At 38.7% G+C, this 18,154-nt stretch overlaps 1 protein-coding gene across 5 annotated transcripts in view; it reads right to left on the bottom strand.

Moving 5' to 3' along the window:
* Nucleotides 1-18,154, bottom strand: part of MFSD14B (major facilitator superfamily domain containing 14B) — a 117,031-nt gene that overhangs the window by 76,794 nt on the left and 22,083 nt on the right. Inside the window, exon 2 of one of the 5 annotated variants that reach the window (XM_044939665.2) lies at nucleotides 7,025-7,062. The exons of 3 other annotated variants lie outside the window; for them this stretch is intronic. Coding sequence is in view for 1 of the 2 variants with exons in the window: in XM_044939664.2 (XP_044795599.1) it covers nucleotides 7,548-7,562 (15 nt within the window). In the remaining variant the exon portion in view is untranslated. Of the gene's footprint in view, nucleotides 1-7,024; nucleotides 7,063-7,547; nucleotides 7,600-18,154 lie in introns of those variants that run through there. One more of the 5 variants, XM_044939664.2, reaches the window with a different exon arrangement.

Here is an 18,154-nt window from a genome sequence, read left to right as displayed (position 1 = left end):
TTCTGGGCTCCAAAGTCACTGCAGATGGTGACTGCAGCCATGAAATTAAAAGACGCTTACTCCCTGGAAGGAAAGTTATGACCAACCTAGATAGCATATTGAAAAGCAGAAACATTACTTTGCCAACAAAGGTCCATCTAGTCAAGGCTATGGTTTTTCCTGTGGTCATGTATGGATGTGAGAGTTGGACTGTGAAGAAGGTTGAGCACCAAAGAATTGATGCTTTTGAACTGTGGTGTTGGAGAAGACTCTTGAGAGTCCCTTGGACTGCAAGGAGATCCAACCGGTCCATTCTGAAGGAGATCAGCCCTGGGATTTCTTTGGAAGGAATGATGCTAAAGCTGAAACTCCAGTACCTTGGCCACCTCATGCGAAGAGTTGACTCATTGGAAAAGACTCTGATGCTGGGAGGGATCGGGGGCAGGAGGAGAAGGGGATGACAGAGGATGAGATGGCTGGATGGCATCACTGACTTCACGGACGTGAGTCTGAGTGAACTCTGGGAGTTGGTGATGGACAGGGAGGCCTGGCGTGCTGCAAATCATGGGGTCGCAAAAAGTCGGACACGACTGAGCGACTGAACTGAACGGAACTGAACAGTGGTGGTGGGAGCAGGGGAACAAGGGTGACATCTGGACTTGTGAAACAGGCTACAACATGAATGAACCTTGAGGACACTATGTTAAGTAAAATAAACCAGTCACACACACTAAAAAACAAATACCTTATGGTTCCACTTATACGAGGTATCTAGAGTAGGTGAACATAGAAACAAAATGTAGAATGGTCGATGCCAGATGGAGTATGGTGAAAGAGGAAATTGTTATTTACTGGGTATAGTTTACTTTGCAAGATGAAAATGTTCTGTTAACAATGCAAATATACTTAATACTATGGAACTGTACACTTAAAATTTAACATCTTAATTGTTTTATATTATCTATATTTTTATATTTTACCACAATTAAAGAAAATTTATATGTACATATATATATGCCTGCAATGCGGGAGACCCGGGTTCGATACCTGGGTCAGGAAGATCCTCTGGAGGAGGAAATGGCAACCCACTCCAGTACTCTTGCCTGAAAAATTCCATGGACGGAGGAGCCTGGTAGGTTATAATCTGTGGGGTTGCAAAGGGTCAGACACGACTGAGTGAGTTCACTTACACACACATATATATGTAGATTATATATATATATACATATGCATGTGAATACTCAAAATCATGTAAGAGACCCCCAAAGAGCATTCTTTTCCTCCTTTGGAGAAGAAGATCTGCAAAAGTGGCTGAAACTGAAGGAAAGGGACCCCGTCTATTAAAGATGATGAGAGGCCCATATGGATTAAGACCTATTTCTTTCAAACATAAACCCCAAATAGAGACATCCAAGAGCAGCCAAAGGTCTAGACTTGTCTTAGAGTTTCCTTTCACACACAGGGTGCTCCAGGATGCTTACTACAGGAGTTATTTTTTAACTTAGTGATGATTTTCCTAGGATATTCAAAGTTAACTTGTAAGTAAATAAAAGGCATGGTCCATAGCATTGTTTAAAAGACAGTATATTACTCATTATAGGAAAAGAGTAAGCACTAATTTTTTTATTTTTTAATGTGAGGAATTAACATTGTATTGCTTAAGAAGGAAAACAACTTCAACTCTCAGCTCTCTTAATTAAGCCTACTGTGATTCTCTCCTCAGGAGACATACCTAGAGGTTTAACATCACTCTGGCTACACAGGAGTTTGTAAAAAAGTGAAAATGTTGGTCACCCAGTTGTCTTTGACTCTTTGTGACCCATGGACTGTAGCCCGCCAAGTTCCTCCATCCATGGAATTCTCCAGGCAAGAATACTGGAGTGGCTAGCAATTCCCTTCTGCAGGAGATGTTCCCAACCCAGGGATGAAACCTGTGTCTCCTGTACTTCAGGCAGACTCTTTACCTTCTGACCACGGAGTTTGTAACTAGTCATCAAAACAATACACAATGCAAAACAAGTACTCCCTGGACTTCATTCAAAGCCAGACACAGCAATCAACCAATGAATCACTGCACATATAATCCTAAAAGTTACCTAATGAGCTTAACACAAAAAGCCAAAATATCAAATACATGAAAGGCATTATTAAGGGAATTAAATACTTGGACTTAGCACTTCTCTTTTATCTTAATGTTTTATATAACAGTAGAGACTAATAAGAGAGTTAAACAGTAGAGACTAATAGTTCAGTTCAGTTGCTCAGTAGTGTCTGACTCTTTGTGAATTCATGAACTGCAGCACACCAGGCTTCCCTGTCCATCACCAACTCCCAGAGTCTACCCAAACCCATGTCTATTGAGTTGGTGATGCCATCCAGCCATCTCATCCTCTGTCGTCCCCTTCTCCTGCCCCCAATCCTTTCCAGCATTAGGGTCTTTTCCAATGAGTCAACTCTTCGCATGAGGTGGCCAAAGTATTGGAGTTTCAGCTTCAACATCAGTCCTTCCAATGAACACCCAGGACTGATCTCCTTTAGGATGGAATGGTTGGATCTCCTTGCAGTCCAAGGGACTCTCAAGAGTCTTCTCCAACACCACAGCTCAAAAGCATCAATTCTTCAGCACTCAGCTATCTTCACAGTCCAACTCTCACATCCATACATGACTACTGGAAAAACCATAGCCTTGACTAGACAGACCTTTGTTGGCAAAGTAATGTCTCTGCTTTTAAATATGCTACCTAGGTTGGTCATAACTTTCAATACTAAGACAGTTAATTTTTAGGTAGGTTGATAGAGAGTCCAGGGCCCTTGAGGAAGAGGAGGAGGCAACCCTTTTTTACATTCTTTCTCCTTAGGCCTGTGAGCTGCTATGGCAACAATCTATTTACCTAAGACTAACTCTAACCCAGGAGCTAATGATTATACAACAAAACAATGTATCTATTCAGTAACCTATTTTTCTTCAAAAACCTATGCCCTGGATTATATGGATACAATATATCCCAACCAAAGACATCTTGTTCAGAGACCTGTTCCCCTTGGTTAATCTTGTTTTGATGTTATCTCAAGATGTATGTTGAGGGAGAGGAGCCTGGTAAAACTTTCACTACCTTGAGGTATATATACCTCGAGGTATATATAATATCCCACTAAAGCAGCGAGGGTGGGTATATCCTATCCCCTTCCAGTGCCTTTCACTGAAAGCTCCTCTCTATTCTTTCACTTTAATAAAATCTCTGCTACACAAAGGTCTGAATGACTGAGGCTACGTCTTTGGTCCCAGAGTGAATTCTTCTCCTTCGGAGACCTTCTCCTTCGAATTCAACACCATTCACCGTAAGCTATCGCTAATGAGTTAATTATCTTTCTGCATTCCTTTTTATGGAACAGACATACATAAAAACATTACAACTGTTACATGAGCATACGAAAGTCATAAAACATTAAAGGGAATATATTAATTAATATATGTTCTACTCTCCATAGGCAATCACGATGCTAGAAATGCGTCAATATTTTTACACATGTACATTATAGGTAAAAACATTCTTTTACATAAATGGTAACAGAATATGTATCTTCTTTCTTTTTTATTAATACCTTAACCTATTTTTCCATGTCACTGTATACAAATTCTTGTTCTCTGTAGCTGATACACTGCATTTCACTGTATGAAAATACCATTATTTTAACCATTCCATTTTGATGGATATCAATGGAGTTTTGTCTTTTTTAATGTTGTTGAAATAATAATTTTTATTTTAAAACATTTTAAAGATAATTTTAAAGCTACAGAAACCAGTAGAGTCTTTGTATATCCGTTATGAGTGTCTCCAAATATTAACATATTAAATAACTATGGTATAATTATTTAAACCTATATGCTAACATAACTATGCTACTTTAGCTAATTCACGAATCTTATGTGAATTCACTTTTTCCCCACTAATTTATTTTCCCTAGTTTAGGATCTAATCAACGAGTTCACACTGCATTTTCTCATATTTCCTTAGACTCATGTTTAATTCATAAACTCATGTTTATGAGTTTAAAACTCTTAACTCACGTTTAGACTTCTGAGAACTGGTTCTCATGTTTCCTTAGACTTTTCCAATCTGAGATGATTCCTAAGATTTTTATTTTATATTTTCATGATCTTGACACTTTCAAGAAGTACTGGTATATACTTACCAGTTATTTTGTAGAATGTCCTTCAATTTGAATTCGTCTAATGTTCTGTCATGATTAGGTTAGTGATAATCACTAAAAATGTTTCAGTTCAGTTCAGTTCAGTCGCTCAGTCATGCCTGACTCTTTGCAACCCCATGAATTCCAGCACGCCAGGCCTCCCTGTCCATCACCAACTCCCGGAGTTGAGAGACTCACGTCCATCAAGTTAGTGATGCCATCCAGCCATCTCATCCTCTATTGTCCCCTTCTCCTCCTGGCCCCGATCCCTCCCAGCATCAGAGTCTTTTCCCATGAGTCAACTCTTCTCATGAGGTGGCCAAAGTACTGGAGTTTCAGCTTTAGCATCAGTCCTTCCAAAGAAATCCCAGGGCTGATCTCCTTCAGAATGGACTGGTTGGATCTCCTTGCAGTCCAAGGGACTCTCAAGAGTCTTCTCCAACACCACAGTTCAAAACCATCAATTCTTCGGCACTCAGCTTTCTTCACAGTCCAACTCTAACATCCATACATGACCACTGGAAAAACCATAGCCTTGACTAGACGAATCTTTGTTGGCAAAGTAATGTCTCTGCTTTTGAATATGCTATCTAGGTTGGTCATAACTTTCCTTCAAAGGAGTAAGCGTCTTTTAATTTCATGGCTGAAGTCACCATCTGCAGTGATTTTGGAGCCCAGAAAAATAAAGTATGACACTGTTTCCACTGTTTCTCCATCTATTTCCCATGAAGTGATGGGACCAGATGCCCAAATGATCTTTGTTTTCTGAATGTTGAGTTTTAAGCCAACTTTTTCACTCTCTTCTGTCACCTTCATCAAGAGGCTTTTTAGTTCCTCTTCACTTTCTGCCATAAGGGTGGTGTCATCTGCATATCTGAGGTTATTGATATTTCTCCCGGCAATCTTGATTCCAGCTTGTTGCTTCTTCCAGCCCAGCGTTTCTCATGATGTACTCTGCATATAAATTAAATAAGCAGGGTGACAATATACAGCGTTGACTGATATACTCCTTTTCCCATTTAGAACCAGTCTGTTGTTCCATGTCCAGTTCTAACCGTTGCTTCCTGACCTTCATACAAATTTCTCAAGAGGCAGGTCAGGTGGTCTGGTATTCCCATCTCTTTCAGAATTTTCACTAGTTTATTGTGATCCACACAGTCAAAGGCTTTGGCATATAAAGCAAAAATAGATGTTTTTTTGGAACTCTCTTGCTTTTCCCATGATCCAGCGGATGTTGGTAATTTGATCTCTGGTTCCTCTATGTTTTCTAAAACCAGCTTGAACATCTGGAAGTTCATGGTTCACGTATTGCTGAAGCCTGGCTTGGAGAATTTTGAGCATTACTTTACTAGCGTGTGAGATGAGTGAAATTGTGCAGTAGTTTGAGCAGTCTTTGGAATTGCCTTTCTTTGGGACTGGAATGAAAACTGACCTTTTCCAGTGCTGTGGCCCCTGCTGAGTTTTCCAAATTTGCTGGCATATTGAGTGCAGCACTTTCACAGCATCATCTGTCAGGATTTGAAATAGCTCAACTGGAGTTTCATCACCTCCACTAGCTTTGTTCGTAGTGATGCTTTCTAAGGCCCACTTGACTTCACATTCCAGGATGTCTGGCTCTAGGTGAGTGATCATATCATCGTGATTATTTGGGTCGTGAAGATCTTTTTTGTATAGTTCTTCTGTGTATTCTTGCCACCTCTTCTTAATATCTTCTGCTTCTGTTAGGTCCATACAATTTCTGTCCTTTATCAAGCCCATCTTTGCATGAAATGTTCCCTTGGTATCTCTAATTTTCTTGAGGAGATCTCTAGTCTTTTCCATTCTGTTGTTTTCCTATATTTCTTTGCATTGATAGCAGAGGAAGGCTTTTTTATCTCTTCTTGCTATTCTTTGGAACTCTGCATTCAGATGCTTATATCTTTCCTTTTCTCCTTTGCTTTTCGCCTCTCATAAAATTCACCTCTCCATATATTCACAAAGTTTTAAAACCATTACCCAAAAAGAAGTCCATACCCCATTTTCTCCTTACCCCATGCCCTAGTAACAATCTAACTTCTAAATCTGTCTCTACAGATTTGCCTACTCTAGAATCATATATAAATAGAATTCACAAATGGAATCATACAACATGTGGCTTATTGTGTCTTGCTGCTTCCATCCAGCATAATATTTTCAAAGTTCATCAATGTTCATTATTCAATTCTATGGCCAAATAATATTCCATTGTGTGAATGTACTGCATTCTGCTTATTCATTTATCAGTTTAATAGACACGAGTTCTTTCTACCTTTGGCTATTACAAATAATGCTAGTATAAACACTGATGTACACATTTTTGTAGAACATAATTCTCTTGGCTATGCATTAAGGAGTAGAACTGCTGGGACAATTAATGTCCTTTTATATATACAAATGTACAGTATTCTAGGATAAATTCCTGAAAGTGGAATTGTTGGGGCAAAAGTTAAACACACTTTAAATTATAATCAATAAGAAATACTATAATAAAAAAGCAATATAAATTGTGAGTGGAAAAAAAAAAAACACTTCAGATTACATCAGCTAATCAACAAATGTCTCTAACACACACAATGCCTCTTAAAAAAAAAAAATCAAGGAAGACTAAAAACCCAGCAGTAAGATGGGCAAAAGACAAACTGTTCATAGAATAAGGTATTGTATCAAATAGCCCTTCAACAACTTCATTCATAATAAAAAAACTGCAAATTGAGCTTTACTCAGAAAATATCTCATTATCAGATCAGGCAATCTTCCAAAGTTTGACAATATTCCCTCATATTGCTAATCGCATGAAAAATCATACAATGTGGCAACATCTAGCAAAATTACTTACATATTTATCCTTCAAAGCAACAATTCCACTTTAGGGATCTGTGCCAAAGACAAAACAGGAATAATATGAGGTGTCATACAGACAGGGCTCTGCAACACTTCAATAGGGTTTCCCCCTCAAGGGACTCAGTTCATTCAGTAAAGTACTACCAGTATAGTCTATAGTAAATCCACATACTAGAGTATTATACAGTGATTACATATTGCTTCGTAGCAATGATCAGAATATGTTGTTAAGTAAAAAAAGCAAGGCACGTACAGTACCTTTTAATCTAAGAGATCAAATACTATTAATACCTATGCACACACATACATTTGGTTATAATAAAAAACAAAACACAGGTGGAAGGAAGCATCCAAAGCAGTATCCAAAGAAAACCAGTTACATACATGAGAAGGAGGGAGAGAAATGGGAATGACAGATGGAAGTAAGATTTCACATCTTGTTTTATATATTTGCTTTTGGAACAAAGGATTATAGATGCTTTGAAAGTGAAAGTGAAAGTCACTCAGTCATGTCCTACTCTTTGTGATCCCATGCAGCCCGCCAGACTCCTCTGTCCCTGGAATTCTCCAGGCAAGAATACTGGAGTGGGTAGCCATTCCCTTCTCCAGGAGATCTTCTCGACACAGGGATCGAACCTGTGTCTCCTGCACTGCAGGCAGATTCTTTACCATCTGAACCTAAAACAAAATTAAATCCAAATGAAATAAATCAACCTATGTATCAAGGTGTTGTTTAGTTGCTTTAAAATACAGAATTTGAATGCACGTCCTAAGGATCAAAAAAAAAAAAAAAAACACAAAAAAACTAAGCTGTTTTAAAGTAATCATGTTGGTACTAGAAACACTTTTATTTTCTGAAACTTCAAATGTATCTAGTAGCACACAGTAAATAAGTTACCATGCTATTATCTCTATGAACAAAGGTTTTCATTGTTTCAGAGAAAAAGATACAAATGTAACATGAAAAGTAAAAAACTGGAAATCTTAAATTTGGTTTAAAAATATCAATATAGATTGTGGTATAATTACCTTAAAGAAAAATAGTATTTCCTAATTCTATTCACTGAAAAAGTGTACAAAAAATGAGCAACCTAACAGGAGTGAACACCTCCTACAGCACAGATTGTGGTCTTGAAACATCATTTCCCACTAAAAGAAAATTGAAATTTTTGACAATAAGTTGACTAAAGGTTTTCGGTCAAAAAATGTACATGATCTTGGAACATATTTTGCCAAAGGGAAAGATGCTATAGACAACTATGGTCATATCAAAAGGATTCAGGAACCAATCTAAAGGGACCCCCACTGGGGAAGGACTGAGTAAGAAGGGCAATATCTGCATGAATTGAAATGTAAGATCTTTGGTGGATGTTAGAAAACTAAGCTATTATTCTGAAAACTGGTAAATGTGTGAAAAAATGAGAGAGAAGCATGTATTCCCCTTTTCTACATCTCAGGATAACCAAACACTGATTAGCTCAAGTTCTTTTTAAGAATTTTGATAATGAATGAAAAAGGAATGATTAACCTACTATCTTCACACTTTGTAAGCTCAATGAAATAGTAAGTCCAGGCAATTAACTATTAATGGGCTTAAAGTCATTACATCCCTTCATGAATCACAGCCTTGTCATGGCAATGGGGCTTATGTCATGCAAAGCCATACAAAATGGATGGGTCATAGTGGAGAGTTCTGATGAAATGTGGTCCACTGGAGGAGGGAATGGCAAGCCATTCCAGTATTCTTGCCACGAGAACCCCATGAACAATATAAGGCAAAAAGATACGACACCAGATGATGAGCCCGCCAGGTCAGATTGTGTCCAATATACTACTGGAGAAGGAAATGGCAACCCACTCCAGTACTCTTGCCTAGAAAATTCCATGGATGGAGGAGCCTGGTGGGCTAGTCCATGGGGTCACGAAGGGTTGGACACGACTGAGCAACTTCATGATACTACTGGGAAAGAGTGGAAGACAATTACAAATAGCTCCAAAAAGAATGAAGTGGCTGGGCCAAAGCAGAAATAATGTTCAGCTGTGATGGTGGCTGGTGGTGAAAGTAAACTCTGATGCTGTAAAGAACAGTACTGCATAGTGTGGGGAAAGAGCAAAGTAGCCAGGATGGTGTGGTCAGGCTCTCTTGCCCCATGCTCTGTAAACAATGACCCTGCACAATTATGGAACATCTGAGATCACTTACAGTGCTGCACATGTGCATCATGAGGTACTTGCTTGGTCATGGGCTACTCTGTGTGGTACACCAGTAAAAACTTCACTTGGAAAAGCCCTGAAGGGTTGTGTGCGGTTATGTTGTGTTCTGTCTAACGCTATGGCTGCTGCACCAGCCAGGAGAGAATAAATGTATCTGCAGTTCCCATGGACCCTAGCATTTTCTTCCAGCCTCTTAGCTCGCACCTTGCCTGCCATGGGTTCAGCGAACAATGCAGACAGATGAACAGGATGAGCAAGACCACTGGCACTGTGAGCGGGATCAGCAGCACACAGAGGAACCTGGAATATTAGGTTAGTCAACAAGAGTCCAAAATACAGTACTTGGGTGCAATCTCAAAAATAACAGAATTGTCTCAGTTCATTTCCAAGGCAAACCGTTCAACATCACAGTAATCCAAGTCTGTGCCCCAAGGATGCTGAAGTTAAAACTAAATGGTTCTATGAACACCTATAAGACCTTCTAGAACTAACACTGAAGAAGATGTCCTTTTCATTATAAGGGATTGGAATGCAAAAATAGGAACTCAAGAGATACCCAGAATTATAAGCAAGTTTGGCCTTGGAGTACAAAATGAAGAAGGGCAGAGGCTAACAGATTTTTGTCAAGAGAACACAATGATCATAACAAACACCTCTTCCAACAACACGAGATACAACCCTACACAAGGACACCACCAAATGGTCAACACCGAAATCAGATTGATTATATTCTTTACAGCCAAAGATGGAGAAGCTCTTACAGTCAGCAAAAACAAGGCCTGGGGCTGACTGTGGCTCAGATCTTAAATTGAAGAAACTAGGGAAAACCAGTAGGCCATTCAGGTACAGCCTAAATCAAATTCTTTATGATTATACATGGAAGTGATGAATAAAAGGATGATCCCTGGTGACCAGGGTACTTTAAGAACTATGGACAGATTCATAATATGGTACAGGAGTCACTGATCAAAACATCTCAAAGAAAAAGAAATGAAAGAAGGCAAAGTGGTTATCTGAGGAGGCTTTACAAATAGCTGAGGAAAGAAGAGAAGTAAAAAAGCAAGGGAAAAAGGGAGAGATATATCCAACTGAATAGAGTTCCAGACAACACCAAGGAGAGATAACAAGGACTTCTCACAGGAACAGTGCAAAGAATAGAGGAAAATGATAGAATGGGAAAGACTAGGTATCTCTTCAAGAAAACTGGAGGTATCAAGGGAATAGTACATGCAAGGGTGGGTATGATAAAGGATAGGAACAGTAAGGAACTAACAGAAGCATGAGATTAAAAAGAGATGGCAAAAATACACAGAGAGTGAAAGTGAAGTCGCTCAGTCGTGTCCAACTCTTTGTGACCCCATGGACTGTAGCCTACCAGGCTCCTCTGTCCATGGGATTTTCTAGGCAATAGTACTGGAGTGGGTTGCCATTTCCTTCTCCAGCAGATCTTCCCAACCCAGGGATGGAACCCAGGTCTCCCGCATTGTAGACAGACACTTTACCATCTGAGCCACCGGGGAAGCAATTCAGGTGATATTTAAAGACCTGTTTACACAAAATTTAGGTGAAAAAGAGATAATGTTTCAAGAACAAGATGGCAGAGGAGTAGGGGGGCATGGAGTACATCTCTCTCCATGGATACATCAGGAATACACCTTCGACACAGAAGTGCATGCAGCACACCAGCTGAGAGGGGACAGGAGTACCTGAGCAGCAGAAAATAATATATAGAACTATGCAAAACTTGGTAGAATGAATGAACTAGGGGGAAAAAAAGGAGTGTTAGTAAACAGTAAAACTGGACCTGCCTTCGTCAGGTGGGGGAAGTGAAGCAGGGATCTGAATTACCCACATTGGGGTAACTGTCTGAGTCAGAGGAGAAACATTTAAGGCTGAGGGTGAAAACCTGATCTGTGGCAGCCTAAATGGAATGAGAATCAGACAGTCCTTGCCACAGCCATATATACCCTGGACAGGGATGCAGGTGCCCTAGAAGGTACAGCAGCTGGGGGCTGGAATTTAGGGATTGTGGAGCAATCCCAGGGTGAGGCCTGTTGTTGACTGCCCAGAGATGGATAGAGGGGATGTGAGGGAGGAGACTGTGTTGGGACATGCCTGCAGAGGAAAGCAAGGCAGCCATGGGAGAAAGGTAATACTGCTGAGTCACGTGTTGGGTGTGGAGCCATCACCATAGCCTCTCTCTCTCCAAATGCCAGCATCGGTAGCTGAACAACATAGAGGCTGGCCCATCAACTGCCTGAGAGGGTGAACCACAGAGTAGGACCTCATCCAGCGTGCCCCATTATGTACATGACGTGTCAATCTACAGAGCAGGACTCCAGCCAGGGAACCCCTCTATGTGCCTGACATGACAAAAAACAGAGAAGGATCCCCAGCAAAGGAGCCCTCTAACTACCTGAATGGGCAGGGCTGCAGAGAAAGACTAGCCAAAGAGGCCTTCTAATCACCAGCTACCAGAGGCTCGAAAAAACACTCTGATAGAGCCATAACTCCTGAGGCAGAGGCAGTCCTTTCCAAGCACACTTGGAGCAGCCAGGGTCCCCGTGATCCAGGCAGCTATGCCACCTTCATGCTCAACCTTCACGGAGCCAAAGCTGCCACATGCAAAAATACTCTGACGTCTACGCAAGCGAGGTCGCTTCTGTTGTGTCCAACTCTTTGCAACCCTGTGAACTGTGGCCTGCCAGGCTTCTCTGTCAGGGGAGTTCTCCAGGCAACAATACTGGAGTGTACAGGCCAAAACTGGTTGCCATACCGTTCTAGAACACTATATTTCCTGCTGCCCTAGCCACCAAGCCCCCTGAGTGCCTGGTGCTGCCAGAACCCCTGCAACCCAAGCACCTGCACCATCTTCACACCTGGCCCTCACTGGGGCAGGCACAAGTCCTCCAGGGCAGCCTCAGGAGCAAAACCCAGTGGATGATCCACATGCAGACGTGGAAATAAAACCACGGTTGAAACCCAGGTGCACTGTGGCTAAGAAAGAAGACCCAAAACCTTCCCACCAGCTGTACAAGTTACAGATAAATCCACATGATCAACTAGGCAGATTCTGTGTCTGTGTCATAAAAGGACATTGAGAGCTCCGACCAAAGAAAACACACTAGTTCTGATAGCTGTGGACATTATTGGCAAGAACACATAGGGGCAGGGCCAGATTAGAATCTGAGCTGCCCCCACAGCAGGTCCAGAGATCAGCACACAGCATCCTAGGGAGGTGAAATGGATGTGACTCCCAGCAAGGGAAAGGACTCTGACAGCAGTGACTCTAGAAATGTATTTATTATTCTTATGTTTTGACTTGTTCCATAGTTTCTTTTGGATTTTTTCTTCTCTTTTTTCTTTTCTTCCCCCCTCTGCTGTAGTTGTTGATTTTATTGGCATGATGAAATCTAATTAAGTGTTTGAGTTTTTGTTGTTGTTAAATTACACTTTTTAGTGTTATAAACCTCTGCCTATGTAGATTGAGCTTTTGTAGTTCTGTGGAGTTTCAGTTTTTCTTTTTTCTTTCCTCTTTTTAAAATTTTAACTTTTTAAAACCTATTATTATCTTTTTTTCTACATTTCTTTGTTTGCTTTTCCTATTGATCTTTTCCTCTTGCAGTTATTCTTTACTTTATACAAACATTCTTAATCTACCTCTATTTAACTTTGCATGTCTATTCTTGTCTTTTCTTTCTTTCCTTTTCCCTGAACATATGTGTTAGTTTTGTTTTCATTGCTTTATTCCTAACTTGGCACCTTGCTTTAGTTTTGTATTCCAGTTTGTGCTTAGTTAGTTTTATTCTTAACTGGTAGATAAAATTTTTGGTTTCCTTTGTTCACTGGCTCAACTTATTGTACTTTATTTTTGTTGGACTGTTTTAATTTTGCTTTTGAATGTGTGTTTCTATTCCATTATTTTAATTTTTATTTGCCTGATTTGCAACTGCCATTTGTCTGGGGTTCATCTTCGGTTTTTCATCTTTGGGTATTTGTTTTACTCTCACTTAATGCCCTAACAAACCACTTGTGGAATCTTCATTCCTGGCCAATGATCAAGCCCTGAGCCTTTGGAGTGGGAGCACTGATTCCAAGACCCTAGAGTACCAGACAACTAACCCTAAGTATCAAATAGTGAGAACTCAAACAAAGGAAACCACCTGAATATAAGACCTGGCATCACCCAACCACCATACAGGATGCCTCATCCAAAAAACAAGCAAAACAAAACTACAAACCCAATAATCAGCAGACAGGATTACCACCTCACTCAGCCTTGTCCATCAGAGGAAAAACAAGACAAAACAAAACAAAACAAACAAAAAACTCAGCACAAATATCACACTACATGAAGCTTACACAACCCAATGGACCAAACTGAGGAGGGCAGAAATCAAAAGGAAAAAAAATTCAACCTTGAATCCTGGAAAAAGGAGACCTCAAACACAGTAAGTTTTAAAAAAAAATAATGAGAAGGCAGAGAAATATTGCACAAATGAAGGAACAAACTAGAAACACAGAAGTCCAAATAAATGAAGAGGAAACAGGCAAGCTACCTAAAAAAGAATTCAGAATAATGATAAGAGAAATGATTAAAAACCTTGAAAATAGAATGGAGAAAATGCAACAATCAATTAACAAAGACCTAGAAGAATTAAAGAACAAACAACACAATTACTAGTTAAAAATACACTAGAAGAAATCAATAGCAGAATATCTGAAGCAGAAGAACACATCAGTGAACTGGAACATAAAATGGTGGAAATAACTTCTGAAGAGCAGAATACAGTAAAAAGAATGAAAAGAACTGAGGATAGACTCAGAGCTCTCTGGGACCATATTAAACACACCAACATTCGAAAAGAGGGGTCCCAGAAGAAGAGAAAATAAAGGGTATGAGAAAATTTTTGAAGGGATTATAGTTGAAAATTTCCCCAACATGGAAAAGGAAATAGTCAATCAAATCCAAGAGGCACAAGGAGTCCCATACAGGATAAACCCAAGGAGAAACACGCCAAGACACATACTAATCAAACTAACAAAGATTAAACACAAAGAAAGAATTTATTAAAAGCAGCAAGGAAAAAGTAACAAGTAACATGCAAGGTAAACCCCATATGTTTAACAGCTGATCTTTCAGCAGAAACTGTGGGCCAGAAGGGAATGGTAAGATATATTTAAAGTACTGAAATTCCCTTTTAAATCTACCACCAAGATTACTCTACCCAGCAAGGATCTCATTCAAAATTCATGGAGAAATCAAAAGCTTTGAGCACAAGCAAAAGTTAAGAGAATTCAGTACCACCAAACCAGCTTTAAAACAAATATTAAAGGGACTTGTATAGTCAACAAATACAAGAGAAGAAAACAATTTACAAAATCAAACCCAAACAATTAAGAAAATGGCAATAGGAATATCAATAACTACCTTAAATGTAAATGAATTAAATGCTCCAACCAAAAGAATCAGACTGGCTGAATGAATACAAAAACAAGACCCATATATATGCTGTCTATAAGAAACCCACTTCAGACCTAAAGACATATGTAGACTGAAAGTGAGAGGATGGAAAATATATTCCATGCAACTGGAAAGCAAAAGAAAGCTGGAGTGGCAACCCTCATATCAGACAAAATAGACCTTAAAGACTATTACAGAGATTAGGAACACTACATAATGAACAAGGGATCAATCCAAGAGGAAGACATAACAATTGTTAATATCTATCCACCCAACTTAGAAGCACCTCAACATGTAAGACAAACAATAAGAGATATAAAAGGAGAAATTGACAGTAACACAATAATAGTAGGAGACTTTAACACCCCACTCATACCAATGAACTAGACAGATCATCAAAACAGAAAATTAATAAGGAACCACAAGTCTTAAATGATACATTAGATGAGATGGATCTCATTGATATCTTCAGGACATTCCATCCAAATACAGAATACACATTCTTCTCAAGTGCACATGGAATATTCTCCAGCATAGACCACATCTTGGGTCACAAATCAAACATCAGTAAATTTAAGAAAATTGAAATCATATCAAGCATCTTTTCCAACTACAATGGTAACAGACTAGATATCAATTACAAGAAAAAAAAAAAACTGTAAAAAACACAAACCCATGGAGATTAAACAATACGTTTCTAAATAACCAACAGGTTAATATAGAAATCAAAAGGGAAATCAAAAAGTTTCTAGAAATAAATGACAATGAAAACAAGACAACTCAAACCTACAGGATGCAGCAAAAATAGTTCTTAGAGGGAAGTTTACAGCAATACAATCCTACCTAAAGAAATAAGAAAAACATCAAAGAGACAATGTAAGTTTACACCTAAAACAACTGGAAAAAGAACAAACCACACACCCCGCTCCGCCCTGCAAAATTAGCAGAAGGAAACAAATCATAAACATCAGAGCAGAAATAATTGAAAATGAAAGAAACAATAGTAAAGATTAATAAAACTTAAAACTGGTTCTTTGAGAAGATGAACAAAATTGACAAACCTTCAACCAGACTAATCAAGAAAAAAAGAGAGACTAATCAAATCAACAAAATCAGAAATGAAAAAGGAGAGGTTACAACAGACAATGCAGAAATACAAAGGAGTCTAAGAGACCATTATGAACAAACACACAGCAATAAAATGGACAACGTGGAAGAAATGGACAGATCCTTAGAAAATTTTAATCTTCCAAGACTGAACCAGGAAGAAATGGAAATGATAAACAAAACAATTACAAGCACTGAAATTGAAACTGTGACAAAAAATCTCCCCAAAAAACAGAAGCCCAGGACCAGAATCACAGGAGAATTCTATCATTTAGAAATGAGTTAATGCCTATCCTTCTAAAACTCTTTCAAAAAACTGCAGAGGAAGGAACACTTCCAAACTCATTCTATGAGGCCACCATCACCCTATACCAAAACCAGACAAAGACAACACACAAAAAAGAAAACTACAGGCCAATATCACTGATGAACATCGAAACAAAAATGCTGAAGAGAATTTTAGCAAACAGAATTCAACAAGACATCAAAAAGCTTATACACCATGATCAAGTTGGGTTTATTCCAGAGATGCAAAAAATATATGCAATATATGCAAATCAATCAATGTGATGCACCATATTTACAAATTGAAAGATAAAAACCATATGATAATCTCAATAGGTGCAGAAAAAGCCTTTGACAAAATTCAGCACCCATTTACGATCAAAACACTTCAAATAATGGGCACAGAACTTACCTCAACATAGTAAAGGCCATACATGATAAGCCTACAGCAAACATTATTCTCAATGGTGAAAAACTGAAAGCATTCCCCCTAAGATCAGGATCAAGACATGGGTGTCAACTTTTATCACTATTATTCAACATAGTTTTGGAAGTGCTAGCTACAGCAATCAAAGAAGAAAAAATTAAAAGGAATCCAGATCAGAAAAGAAGTTCTCACTGTGTGCAGATTACATAATAGTACACAAAAGACATTAAACATACTATCAGAAAATTAGTAGATCTAAAGAGTGAATTTAGAAAAGTCATAGAAACAAAATCAATACAGAGAAATCACCTGCATTTCTATATACTAACAATGTTAAATCAAAAGAGAAAAGAATCAATCCCATTCACCACTGTAACAAAAAGAATAAAATATCTAGATAAAGTTACTGAAAGCGACAAAAGAAATGTACAAAGAAAATTATAAGATACTGATGAATGAAATCAAAGATGACAAAAGCAGATGGACAGATATTCCATGTTCCTGAGTAGAAAGAATCGATATTGTGAACATGACTATATTACCAAACACAGTCTACAGATTCAATACGATCCCCAACCAATTACCAATGGCATTTTACATAGAACTAGAACAAAAAATTTCACAATTCATATGGAAACACAAAAGACCCTGAATAGCCAAAGCAGTCTTGAGAAAGAAGAATGGAGCTGGAGGAATCCACATTCCTGACTTCAGATTATATTACAAAGCTACAGTCACTAAGACAGTATGCTACTGGCACAAAAGCAGAAATACAGACCAAAGGAACAAAATAGAAAGCCCAGAAATAAACTCATGCACCTATGGGTACCTTATTTTTGACGAAGGAGGCAAGAATATACAATAAGGCAAAGAGAGCCTCTTCAATAAATGATGCTGGGAAAACTGGACAGCAACATGTAAAAGATTGAAATTAGAATACTTCCTAACACCATACACAAAGATAAACTCAAAATGGATTAAAGACCTAAATGCAAGACCAGAAACTATAAAACTCTTAAAAAGAAAACATAGGCAGAACACTCAATGACATAAATCACAGCAAGATCCTCTATGACTCATCTCCTAGAGTAATGGAAATAAAAACAAAAGTAAACAAGTGGGACCTGATTAAACTTAAAAGTTTTTGTACAGTTAAGGAAGTTATAAGCAAGGTGAAAAGACAACCCTCAGAATGGGAGAAAATAATAGCAAGTGAAACAACTGACAAAGGATCAATTTCAAATATACAAGCAGTTCATACAACTCAATACCAGAAAAGCAAACAACCCAATCAAAAAGTGGGAAAAGACCTATACAGACATTTCTGCAAAGAAGACATACAGATGACTAATAAACATGTGAAAAGATGCTCAACATTGCTCATTATTAGAGAAATGCAAATTGAAACTACAATGAGGTATCACCTCACAGTGGTCAGAATGGCCACCATCAAAAAGTCTACAAACAATAAATGCTGGAGAGGGTGTGGAGAAAAGGGAAAGCTCTTGCACTGTTGGTGGGCATGTAAATTGATACAGCCACTACAGGAGACAGTATGGAGATTCCTTAAAAAGCTAGGAATAAAACCACCATATGACCGCAAAAAGTTGGACACGACTGAGCGACTG

Source organism: Bubalus bubalis, chromosome 3 (genome assembly GCF_019923935.1).
Source record: "Bubalus bubalis isolate 160015118507 breed Murrah chromosome 3, NDDB_SH_1, whole genome shotgun sequence".
Taxonomy (NCBI): Eukaryota; Metazoa; Chordata; class Mammalia; order Artiodactyla; family Bovidae; genus Bubalus; species Bubalus bubalis.
The sequence above is the reverse complement of the archived record's forward strand: the minus strand, read 5'-3'. Positions and strand labels throughout refer to the sequence as shown.